At 36.6% G+C, this 13705-nt stretch overlaps 1 protein-coding gene and 1 long non-coding RNA gene across 2 annotated transcripts in view; both read left to right on the top strand.

Moving 5' to 3' along the window:
- The window catches only part of LOC147839513 (uncharacterized), a 243096-nt gene that overhangs the window by 169239 nt on the left and 60152 nt on the right, over positions 1-13705 (top strand). The window lies entirely within an intron of this gene.
- ppp2r5cb (protein phosphatase 2, regulatory subunit B', gamma b) overlaps positions 3658-13705 on the top strand; it is a 61272-nt gene continuing 51224 nt past the window's right edge. The window contains 3 exon segments of the mRNA NM_001044821.3: positions 3658-3763; positions 4320-4379; positions 8616-8781. Coding sequence (NP_001038286.2) covers positions 3737-3763; positions 4320-4379; positions 8616-8781 — 253 coding nt within the window. The 5' untranslated portion in view covers positions 3658-3736.

Raw genomic sequence — 13705 nt, 5'->3', positions numbered from 1 at the left:
AAGTTGCCAGATTGAAGCAAAAAATTATACCACAGCAAATTATAATAAACACACATAAGTTATTTAAATCAGGTTGCCAGATTGGACCACACAATTACACCATGGGAAATAATAATAAATGCACATAAACATTATTTAACTCAGGCTACAGGTTGCCAGATTGAAGCAATCAATAATGCCATGGGAAATAATAATAAACACACTAAGAACTTATTTAAGTCAGACTGCAGGTTGCCAGATTGGAGCAACAATTATACAGATGGAAATAATAACACACAGAAAAGTTAATTAGGCGTGCTGCAGGTTGACAGATTGGAGCAAACAATTATACCGATGGAAATAATAAACACACTTAAAAGTTATTTAAGTTAGACTGCAGGTTGCCAGATTGGAGCAAACAATCAGACCTTGGGAAATAATAATATACTCAAATAGAAGTTATTTAAGTCGGACTGCAGGTTGCCAGATTGGAGCAAACAGTTATACTGATAGAAATTATAATAAACACACATAGAAGTTATTTAAGTCTGGCTGCAGGTTGCCAGACTGTAGGAAAAAATTATACAGATGGAAAAAATAATAAACACACATATAAGTTATTTAAATCAGGTTGCCAGATTGGACCACACAATTACACCATGTGAAAGAATAATAAATGCACATAGACGTTATTTAACTTAGGCTACAGGTTGCCAGATTGGAGCAAACAATTATACCGATAGAAATAATAATAAACACAGAGCAGTTATTTAAGTCAGACTGCAGGTTGCCAGATTGGAGCAAACAATTATACCATGGGAAATATTATACACACATAGAAGTTATTTAAATCAGGCAGCAGGTTGCCAGATTGTAGAAAAAAATTATACCGATGGAAAAATAATAAACACACATAGAAGTTATTTAAGTCGGACTGCAAGTTGCCAGATTGAAGCAAACAATTATACCACGGCAAATTATAATAAACACACATAAGTTATTTAAATCAGGTTGCCAGATTGGACCACACAATTACACCATGGGGAATAATAAAAAATGCACATAAACGTTATTTAACTCAGGCTACAGGTTGCCAGATTGAAGCAATCAATAATGCCATGGGAAATAATAATAAACACACTAAGAACTTATTTAAGTCAGACTGCAGGTTGCCAGATTGGAGCAACAATTATACCGATGGAAATAATAAACACACAGAAAGGTTAATTAAGGCGGGCTGCAGGTTGACAGATTGGAGCAAACAATTATACTGATAGAAATAATAAAAACACTTAAAAATTATTTAAGTTAGACTGCAGGTTGCCAGATTGGAGCAAACAATCAGACCTTGGGAAATAATAATATACTCAAATAGAAGTTATTTAAGTCGGACTGCAGGTTGCCAGATTGGAGCAAAAGGTTATACTGATAGAAATTATAATAAACACACATAGAAGTTATTTAAGTCTGGCTGCAGGTTGCCAACTTGTAGGAAAAAATTATACAGATGGAAAAAATAATAAACACACATATAAATTATTTAAATCAGGTTGCCAGATTGGACCACACAATTACACCATGTGAAAGAATAATAAATGCACATAGACGTTATTTAACTTAGGCTACAGGTTGCCAGATTGGAGCAAACAATTATACCGATAGAAATAATAATAAACACAGAGCAGTTATTTAAGTCAGACTGCAGGTTGCCAGATTGGAGCAAACAATTATACCATGGGAAATAATATACACACATAGAAGTTATTTAAATCGGGCAGCAGGTTGCCAGATTGTAGAAAAAATTATACCGATGGAAAAATAATAAACACACATAGAAGTTATTTAAGTCGGGCTGCAAGTTGCCAGATTGAAGCAAAAAATTATACCACGGCAAATTATAATAAACACACATAAGTTATTTAAATCAGGTTGCCAGATTGGACCAGACAATTACACCATGGGAAATAATAATAAATGCACATAGACGTTATTTAAGTCAGACTGCAGGTTGCCAAATTGGAGCAAACAATTATGCTATTGGAATCAATAGTAAACACAAATATCTGTTATTTGACTCAGGCTGGAGGTTGCCAGATTGGGGGAAACAATTACACCATGGTAAATAATAATAAATACACATAGAAGTTATTTAACTCAGGCTGTAGGTTGCCAGATTGAACCAAACAATTACACCATGGGAAATAATAATAAACGCACAAAGAAGTTATTTAACACAGGCTGTAGGTTGCCAGATTGAACCAAACAATTACACCATGGGAAATAATATAAACACACAAACGAGATTATTTAAATCAGGCTGCAGGTTGCCAGATTGGACCAAACAATTATACCTCAGGAAAACATTATAACCACACATCTAAATTAAGTCAAGCTGCAGGTTGCCAGATTGTAGCAAAGTTTTATGCCATGGCTAATAATAAACCAAGCGGCAACATCCCGTTCTTCTTAGTGAAGCCAACACGGAAGTAACTGAAACTCCTGTTCTAGTAACTGAAAACTGTTCTCTGACTGCAAAATGTGTAACAGCCTGCTACAAAAGATGGCTTTGGTTCATAAAGCTAATTTTACCCTTCATGACAATTGTGAGAGGTGAATTATTTTATAACTCATCCGTTTCATTTTTAGTAAGTTTTATTAAGTCTGCATAATTAAGGGCGTGGCCACTTCAGTGACAGCTAGGTCTCGCTGGACGCTGTCTCATCACCACAGCTGATTCCGGCTGATTAGCCGCTGAACTTGTTTTGCTATGTGGCTTTACACAGTCAGTCGCCTTTTGGGATTATTTCCCACAATAATCAGATGATACGGCATGCTGTGTGCACTTAACTGTGCTCACAAACCATTCAAGTTGCCTCCATTTCCCAGGTGAGTGACAGTGTTGTGAGTGCTGGTCGGGTGTGAGTGTGTGCTTGATGCTTCTGTCAGTCTATGTCGCTCCTGGCGCTATTCATCTAAAACTCCACATCTATAATCCTCTGAGTCTATGCTGACGTTATCTTCAGCAGCTCAAACACTCTAATGGCTAACGGACAGACGGCTGCTTCTCACTCAGGGCTGCTGTTTATGCTAATGAGGGAGAGGTGGGCACTAGTGGGCGGGACTTTGCTTCTCTTATGACACGTACAAAGGGAGAATGTCAATCAAAGTGCTTCACTCATCAAGTGTGATAATATACAAACACAATTAACTCATGTTTCCTATTAGAAACTGGATTTATTCACACACGGTTACCACACAAGTGGGTTTAAACCCCTTATAGAAGTGATCTTTACATAAAAAGTGGCCTTTAAACAGTTGTAATGTTCCAAAAGCAACACTTCCAACCCTTATGGCTGGTAAACCCAGGTTTCTAATGTACAGTGTCCAGCAGATGGCAGCAAAATAATAACATTATTCACTGCAGCAGCAGCGGAGGAAAATTCAAACACTTAAACGAGACACACACGAGTCTGTAAAGCAGCACAGAAAACATCTAATATCATGCACACACTCATTACTGTGACTTCAATGGCTAATCAGTCATCTGTAAAGCCCTGCTGAGTGTCAGTCGCTGCATTAAACTGCACATGAAGTGTATTATGAGCAGCAGAGAGTGAAAGATGAAGAGAAGCTTCAATATATCAGTTATTATACTGAATGATGAGTTGAAGTGAGGAGATTAAACACACACACACAATCACACACACACAAACACACTGACTGACAGCGGCTCCACACACACACGGACGGATGAGCCATGCCGAATAAAACCAAAAAAGACAAGGTGAGGAAAGACTTCCAGAGTGTTCAAAAGCAGAAAACAAACATTTGGAACCGGAGAAATAAGCCTGTTTTCTTCAGCCGGAGGAGTTTCAGCCCTCAGCTTTAGCTTTAGCATGCGTGCTAACTCCAGCCTCACCTCAGAAACCGGCTTTAACAGCAGACAGTTGTAAACTTTATCACATTCACAACTCTAGGAGATAAACACAGCACTTTTATGACTTTAATCGAACGCTCTGTGTGTATTTATGAGGAGTTTGTTTTGTGCAGATGCAGTTTTTTGTAGCGACGCTAACTTTAGCCTGTTAGCAGGGTAGCCGCTATTAGTGATTTCTAGTGTAAATATCATGTTTTCCTCACAATGTAAGCTTAAATGTACGACATGTCTATTAAAGTATATAAACTGAATGCATTTTTACTGTCTTGGGTCGTGTTTTAATGTGAGTTATTAAACCGGATTGCTAATGATAGCTGTCAGTCTAGACATGATTATAAAATCACTACTTTCACTTTATTCCAGAAGCAAATGAGGATTTTAATGTGTTTGCTTTTATTTTTAGGATTCTCCGAAATCAGCAAAAGTGGGTAAAACTGCAGGACAGGAGAATTCAGAACATGAGGTACTTTTTTTATATAAATAAATATATACAGTTGATCTGTATGTCATATCATTTGTAATGATACTGATTAATATGAATGTGTATAGCTTTATTTACGTCTTGGTGAAGTAGACACACTGCTTTTATTTGAGTTTTTCTAGAGCAGATTATTGTTTCATGGTTGTCATGATTCTGGATGTTTTGATGGATAAGCTGAGTTAAAATTTGGCCACAGATTAAAGGTTGCCTGCAGAAATGCATTATTAAGCACGCTCTGCTGGGATTCATTCATGATTTTTGCACATTTTAGAGAGGTAGTTGATTTACGCTTCCTTTTATATGTAGATTTTTGTATGTTTTTATTCATCCATTCCACCCAGATAAACACTGTTCATCTATACTCAGCCTGCTGTCAGAATTAATGTATGATTATTGGAATGATTATTTATAGCTTGGGCTAGATGGAACTTGCGGACATTTTTTTGCAGAGAATTTTGCAAAAAATCTGCAAATTAATGCTGAACGATAATAGGAATATCATCGCAAAAACATTAATATATGAAATAAAAAAGAATACATTTGTAACTTGTATTTAATGTTTGCAATGCAAATCCAATTAGATTCACCTATTTGGTAAACAAACGCAGTCTCTCATATAATATCTCTTCTAAAACAGAGGTTCCCAAACTTTTCAGCCTGCGACCCCCAATATGACGATGCCAGTGACTCGCGACCCCCAATATCCTGGTTATGAATACAGAAACCTTGCATGCAATGTCACACACACACCAATACACCCAGGTATATTCTTCGTTTAATGTTAAGAAACTTTAACCTGGTGTTATAAAATCAATCTGCTGCATCTGACGCTATTGCTGTGTCTTTAATATAATGTAATTACCACTGGGGTCGCAATCCAATAGAACTAGTAACTATAAGCTACTATAGTAACTATATAGTAATTATAAACGACTATATTTTTTCTCTTCAGTAGGTCATGGATAAAATATGGTCATTTTATATGATTTAATAATAATAAATCGATTTTTTTAAATCACCAGGCGATCCTCCTTTATTGTCCCGCGACCCCTCGAGGGGTCCTGATCCCCACTTTGAGAACCCCTGTTCTAAAAGACAGAACATAATACTTTACAAACTGTATTGTAAATAAATCGTTTGAACGTTTTCATATTACTATTATTAAATCACAATATTATTAGTGAAATTAATTTTAAGCGAATGATTCTGACATTTACCTGTATAAATGATCTATGTCTAATATGTACATTGTCGACTGTTTTAACTGTATAAATAAGAAATGTAAATTGTTACTAAAAAGAAATAAAAAAGTTTTTCTTTAGCTCTCTTGTAGATTCACAGAAATGTAGACAGCGTCCTCTAGTGGATTTGTCACCTGAAATGTACATCAAAACATGCCCTAAAGCCTCCTTTCCACTGCACACGACAAGCGACAGACCCGAAGTCATTCATTTCCAATGGAGAGCAGTCCGGGAGCTGCGTGGAGTTCCGATCATCTCTGTATGCGGAAAATTCAGATCCGAATTGAGCTGCAGATCCGTTAAAATATTTGAACTCCTGCGACTAGACTGTTTGCGACCGGCCAACCGGATGAGATGTATTCCAGTGTTGTACAAGCAGGTCCGTGTGCGCGAGATAAGAAATAGGACTTTATTTGGTTATTTTTGGAATTATAAAAAAGTCTATATTAAAAAAAACCATTTCTGTTCTTAAATGTAAGTAAGAAAGTAATAAACGTATATTATTTAATGTTATCTTCACATTCCCTCCAATATTTTAGCGGTTTCTAGTATTCATTCCTTCATTAATCCATGTAGTCGCACAGAGAATAAAGGCTCTTGCTTTTGCCCTCCTTTATTTCGGACACAGGGAATCAGCTTCTCTCCCATGGTGCATGACAACACTGAAAATACTGTGCGACTGCCACAAGGGGGCGTATTCCGGCAGTCGTGTCCAAACGTTGTGTGCAGTAAAAGGCGGCTAAAGTGACTCATTTCAGATTCATAAAAATGTAGACAGCGCCCTCTAGTGGATTTATCACCAGAAATGCACATCAAAACACACCCTAATGCCGAGTTCAGACTGCATGATTTTCAAAGTAGTCGTGTCACAGATGTTTTCACACTGCTTGACTATCTGTGCTAGCGTTTCGTCGCTGCTTTGTTTACACTGCAAGATGGATCGGCGACAGGGACTTTCACATTGCATGACTTTACTATAGAAAGAATCCCCAATAACTTTGTCCAAACTACGTCTCACAGCCAAAAACACGTCGTATATCTTTTGTTATTAACTACATAATGAGAAAGAAGCCTTTAATGGGGTAGAACATGTACATGTTTGCTCACCTGGGTTTAAAGGGAATTAGCCATTTCTCCTCAACATTGATAATAAACTAATTTCTTTCTGTATAAAACGTCAAACAGACACGGTTGCTCCTGAGTCCTGTCAAACCTCCACTGGCCTGCAGCAGGTATACACACACGCACACACAAGTGAATGCCGCTCTCTCATTGGCTGTAGGCGATCGCTGATGTTATTTTCAGTCAAAACTCAATTCACACGGCGTGATTTGAATCGCCGACAGCTCCAGATATTCAGCACGCCAAATATCTCGCAGGCATAAGCGACTCATCGGCGATTCTCTCAGATTGCCTCTTTGATAGTTCATACTGTGTGATTGTCACTCACGTGCACGAGCAGCGATTTGCCTGTGATTTCAGGCATTTGTCGGCGATTTTCCCAACACCTGTCGGCGAGCCAAAATCGGGGCTAAAATCACGCAGTCTGAACTAGGCATAAGTGACGTATTTCAGATTTATAAAAATGTAGTCAGCGCCCTCTAGTGGATTTGTTGCCGGAAACATACCAAAAAGATCGCGCTCAAAGTATTATATTTTAAATTCTGAAAAATGGAGACAGCGCCCTCTAGCAGATTTGGCATCTTAAACAAACAACAGAACATACCCAAGGTAGCATACTTCAGCTTAGGGTTGTAACAATATACCGGTATGACGGTCTACCACGATTTGAACGTGCACGATTATCATACCATGAACAATTGCATATCAACGGTTTTAACCCTTAAAGACCGAGACAGCCGCCCGCGGCTAAAAATAAGTATTGCTCTTAAATGTTTAATAACTTTTGATCCGCTGATCCGATTCATACAATTCAAAGATTGGCATAAAGAAGAGAATCTCAGCTTTCCAGTGCTGTATCACATAACATTCGCGGCTCCGGAGGCTCTGGAATCAGTGCGGTTACGTCATCAAAATTTGATAACGCTGATTTGACAAAGAAACGCTCGTCACTGTGTCTCCGGACAAATCAGACATGATACATTGATGCATTGTCCCTCCTCCATGCCCAGATTGGTTCAAACTCGCTATATCACAACCAATAAGCATAGGTTTCGCTTTTGTTTGTGGACCAAGCTTTTTGAACAACACAGAATGAGAGATAGGCATACATTTATGCGCGGCTAAATAAAAGGCAAAAAAAAAGTTTTGCATGAAATAATTCTTATACTAAGTACTTTTGCATGCACAGCAGCACAGAAACATGACAAAACAGTGACACAGCAAAGACGAACTGCTGCTCTTGCTGTTTTCAAAAGACGCAAATGAAGGTGCAGCTGTTTGTCTGCATTGCAGACAACCATATCCAAATCCATATCCACAGACAACCATATCCATGCTGGCACATAAAACCTAAGGATGTTCCATATTGAATCTAGTTTCGTTATGTAACTATTTATAGTATAGTAAATATTTATATCTATTTTTTACTGAGGATTTGCACCATGTTTATTTGGACTTTATTTGGACTTTGACACATTATTTATTATTTTCTTATTTTTTTATTTGTTCATTGTAAGTGGTGTTGTTTATAGTAACTGAAAATATATTATTTGGAAAAAGTCAAATTTGCTTCACTGTTCTATTATTTTGTAACATTTGTAACATACCGTATACCGCGAAACCGTCAAACCGTGGTATTGTTTTAGACGATTATCATACCGTAAAAAATTCATACCGTTACAACCCTACTTCAGCTTCACACAAATGTAAGCAGTCAAATGTAAAAAAAAATAAAATAAAAAAATCTAAAAAATTTTTAAATGCATGAAATGTTTTTGCATTTCTCTGATGTTTTCTGCGCTCTTTCTTTAGAGAGGTGATGTTAAAGTGTGAAATGTCCTTTGTTTTTTGTCAGCAGGCTTCGAATAAGAAGGGTGGGAACAGCGTCCCGCCGGCCACACAGCTGCTGAAGGGTAAACAGTCTGGATCTCAGACTCCAGTCAAGAAAGAAAAGCGTCCGAACTCCTCCAGATTCAGCCTCAGCAACAACCGAGAGCTTCAGAAGCTGCCCGTTTTCACAGGTGAGACGCCGAACATGATTTATGCTGAGTTTCCATATGAAGATGCTGGAATATTGCATTAAACATTTGCAAATAAAGCAGCGTTTCCAGTCAGTGATGAACAGAAGAGAACAAAACCAGCACGTCCTGATCTGTTGTAGAGCATCTATTCTGTCCCTTTAAAATGCATCGCTGCTGTCTCTTGAGTGTGTAGTTTAGTGAAGTTTGACATAATGCTCTCTAACTCTCTGAAACTGACCCCTTTAGGCTTTGATCTTGATTGTGGTGTTTTGTTGATGATCGCTTTAAATGCAAATGAGACTTAATAAAGGGTGGAGTTACAAACGCCTTTGCATCACCATAGCGGCAGATTGAAGACAGGACTAACATCATCAGTGTAAAAAAGTGCATTTGTACGAGAGACAGCAAATACTGTGATCTGATTGGATCGTGAAAAGCTTTCTGAGAGATTATTGGTGAATGTAATTTAGCCCCGCCCACAGGACTTCGAGTAACGTAAGTGAAAAAGGAAAGTGATTTTGGAAGAAAAATAAATTTGGTTATTTGTACTATGGCGTCACGGTGGCTCAGTGGTTCAAGAAGGTTGCTGGGTGGGTCATGAAGGTTGCTGGTTCGAGTCCCGGCTGGGTCAGTTGGCGTTTCTGTGTGGAGTTTGCATGTTCTCGCCGTGTTTCCTCCGGGTGCTCCTGTTTCCCCCACAGTCCAAACACATGTGCTATAGGGGAATTGGCTAAGCTAAATTGTCTGTAGTGTATGAGTGAGTGTGTGTGTTTTCCACTACTGGGTTGCTGCTGGAAAGTCATCCGCTTTGTAAAAAATATGCTGGAATAGGTGGCGATGCAGTGGTGCAGTAGGTAGGGCTGTCGCCTCACAGCAAGAAGGTCGCTGGTTCGAACCTCGGCTCGGCTTAGTTTGCGTTTCTGTGTGGAGTGTGCATGTTCTCCCTGCGTTCGCGTGGGTTTCCTCCGGGTGCTCCGATTTCCCCCACAGTCCAAAGACATGTGGTACAGGTGAATTGGGTAGGCTAAATTGTCTGTAGTGTATGAGTGTGTGTGTATGAATGTATGTATGTGTGTTGGGATGTTTCCCAGAGATAGGTTGCGGCTGGAAGGGCATCCGTTGCGTAAAAACGTGCTGGATAAGTTGGCGGTTCATTCCGCTGTGAAGACCCCAGATTTATAAAGGGACTAAGCTGACAAGAAAATGAATGAATGCTGGAATAGTTGGCGGTTCATTCAGCTGTGGCAACCTCTGAAATAGAGACTAAGCTTATTGTTATATAGTTGATCAAAAGGTTCAGAAGCCTTTGAATACATTTCTTCACTGTAAAAGGGAAATACTTAGCTATTATGTAACTTAGATTTACATTAGACAAATACTACTTATTTTTTTATTCATTTATTGATTGATTTTTAATTTTATTTATTTAAATTTTATTTATTTATTATTTCATTTGTTTAAAAATATTTAAAATTTCTTTATTAATATATTTTAAATTCAATTATTTAATTTAATTTATTTATATATATTTATATATTTTTTATAAATTTATTTAATTTTTTATTTATTTACATTTGATTAATTAGAATAAAGATTGGTAGTGATTTATTTAAATTAAATTTTTATTTATTATAATTTATTTTATTTAAAACTAATTAATTAATTTGTATTTATTTTAAATTTAATTATTTAAATTTATTTATTTATTACTTTTTTTCTTTTAATTATTGACATTTATTTTCAGTGTAAAATTATTACTTATGTTTAAATGCCAAAACTTTTTTCACTTGGTATTTAGTCCAAAGCGAAATGGACAATTGTTTGTTTTGATTTAATTGTTTTGTGTGGTATTATTTAGTTACTGAGCAGCAATAAACAACAGTTTTAAATATAAGCAATTTTCATGTGATTTTTCTTAACTAGTAGTATATTGAAATGAATGCATGCATAATAATCGTGATAACCGTGATTATTCCTCAGACTATAATCGCACAACCAAAACCTATAATGGTTGCATCCCTACTGACAGCTGAAGGGATTCATTAGAGTTTCTCAGACAGATCAAGATAAGTGTGCAAAGGTCTCACCTTTGAGATTGTAGTGGAGTAAAGCAGGAACATAAATACACTTACAAATTGTTCTTCTTCTTAACAGTGAACACCAGCAGCACTCAAGAATGCATGAATATATGCTGTCAGGGCTTTCCAGTCAAAAACGTTGATTATAATGGAAGTCAATGGGGCAAAAACAACACCAACATCACCAAAGGGGAGTCAATCTGCCCAGCGTGTGTTGTTGAGTTCATGAAAAATTGTAAGCATTTTCCCAAAATATGCATCAAAGTAAGTTTTGTCAGCAAAAATCATCCTATTTGCTGAAACACAGAGAAAGTTGTGGCCAAAGTAAGACTCAAAATCAGCCCAGAGTGGATGAAAACAACCCAACAGCACACACAAGGGTTAATAATATACCATGCTTCAATATAGAGCACAGAATATAAATAGCTGTATAGCTAAATAGTTATGAGAAGCTGTTTTCAGTTCCTCATTTGTGAGCGTGATGTTGTGTGTGTAATCATTGCGCATCACATTATCTTCCTCTTCTCGTGTTTATTTTCTCACATGTGACCTCATTAAAGCTGTTAAACTGACCACACGATAGCAGACATGAATGTGCACAGAGTTCAATGAGCTTTATCTAAATATATATGCAAAATACTTTGAAATGTGCTCAGTTTTTATTATCTGAACTCAGTAAGATGCACACAGAAAATTTGCAACATAATGAAATAGGTGATTTTTTTTTTAGCCGAATATGCTTAAACATACATTTGATTAAAGTGAAATAAACAATAGGGGGCAGCATGATGACAAAATCTTGATCCTTTTCACACTAATGATATTCACTGGGGCATATTAATGTCAAATATAGGATTTTACTTCAAATAAACACAACTAAACAAATTAACATTATCCATGAATGTTTTCGCTCAAATGTAGACAGCGCCCTCTAGTGGATTTCTCATCTGAAACTTACAGCACAACATATCTAAGTGACATATTTCAGATTCGCAAATATGTGGACAGCGCCCTCTAGTGGATTTGTCACCTGAAACCTAAAGAGAAAACATAACCCAAGTAATATATTTTTAATTCGCAAAAATGTTGACAGCGCCATCTAGTGGATTTGATATCTGAAACACAAAACAAAACGAACCTAAATTATTATATATTATATTCGCAAAAATGTAGACCACGCCCTCTAGTGGATTTGTCTCCTGAAACCTAAAGAGAAAACATAACCCAAGTAATATATTTTTAATTCGCAAAAATGTTGACAGCGCTATCTAGTGGATTTGATATGTGAAACACAACAAAACGTATCCTGAGAAACATATTTCAAATTCATTAAAAAATGTAGACGGCGCCCTCTAGTGGATTTGTCAACTGAAACGTACAAAAAAACGTACTCATTTATTAATCTGGGGTCGCCACAGCGGAATGAACCGCCAACCTAAACAGCACGTTTTTACGCAGCAGATGCCCTTCTAGCCGCAACCCATCTCTGGGTAAAACGTACCCAAAGTAATATATTTTATATTCTCAAAAATAAAGGCTGTGCCCTCTCATGAATTTGCCATCTGATAACTACAATATAAACATACCCAGAGTAACATATTTCAAATACGCAAAAATGTAGACAGCATCCTCTAGTGGATTTGTTATCTGAAACACGAAGCAAAACGTTCCCAAAGTAATATATTTACATTCATTAAAATATAGACAGCGCCCTCTTGTGAATTTGATATTTTAAAAATATTAAATAACATACCCAAAGTAACATATTTCAGATTTGTACAAATGTGGACAGTGCCCTTCTGTGGATTTAATATTTGAAGCAAAAAAATGCCCTAAATTATATATTTCAGAGTTCAAAACTGTAGAAAGCGCCCTCTAGTGGATTTGTCACCTGAAATGTACATCAAAACATACCCTATGTAACGTATTTCAGATTTGCAAAAATGTAGACAGCGCCTTCTAGTAGATGCGTTACCTGTAACCTAAAGCAAATTAAACCTTAAGTTATATATTTTAAATTCGCACAAAATGTAGACAGCGTCCTCTAGTGGATTTGTTATCTGAAACGCAACAAAATGTATCCTGAGAAACTTATTTTAGATTCATAAAAATGTAGACAGCGCCCTCTAGTGGATTACTTAAAAAATATTAAAACATACCTTAAGCGACGTATTTTAGATTCTCAAAAATGTAAACAGCGCCCTCTTGTGGATTTGTAATCTGAAACATACAATAAAACGTACCCAAAGTAATATATTTTATATTCACAAAAATGTAGACGGCGCCCTCTAATAGATTTCACACCTGGAATGTGCAACAGAACCTACCCAAAGTAGCATGTTTCAGATCCACAAAAATGTAGACAGCGCCCTCCAGTGGATTTGATATCTGAATCATAAAACATAACGTACCCAAAGTAATATATATTATATTCACAAAAATGTATACGGCACCCTATAGGGGATTTGTCAACTGAAACGTACAACAGGACGTACTCAAAGTAAAATATTTTATATTCTCAAAAATAAAGACAGCGCCCTCTCATGAATTTGGCATCTGATACATACAACAAAACATACCCAGAGTAACATATTTCATATTCGCAAAAATGTAGACAGCATCCTCTTGTGGTTTTGTAATCTGAAACATACAACAAAACGTACCCAAAGCAACATATTTCATATTCGCAAAAATGTAGACAGCGCCCTCTAGTGGATTTGTAATGTGAAACATACAACAAAACGTACACAAAATATTATATTTTATATTCACAAAAATGTAGACAGCGCCCTCTAGTGGATTTGTAATCTGAAACATACAACAAAATGTACTCAAAATATTATATT

This window comes from Danio rerio, chromosome 20 (genome assembly GCF_052040795.2).
Source record: "Danio rerio strain M-AB ecotype USA chromosome 20, GRCz13ab, whole genome shotgun sequence".
Classification (NCBI taxonomy): domain Eukaryota; kingdom Metazoa; phylum Chordata; class Actinopteri; order Cypriniformes; family Danionidae; genus Danio; species Danio rerio.
Note: the sequence above shows the minus strand (reverse complement) of the source record. Positions and strands in the feature narration are given on the sequence as shown.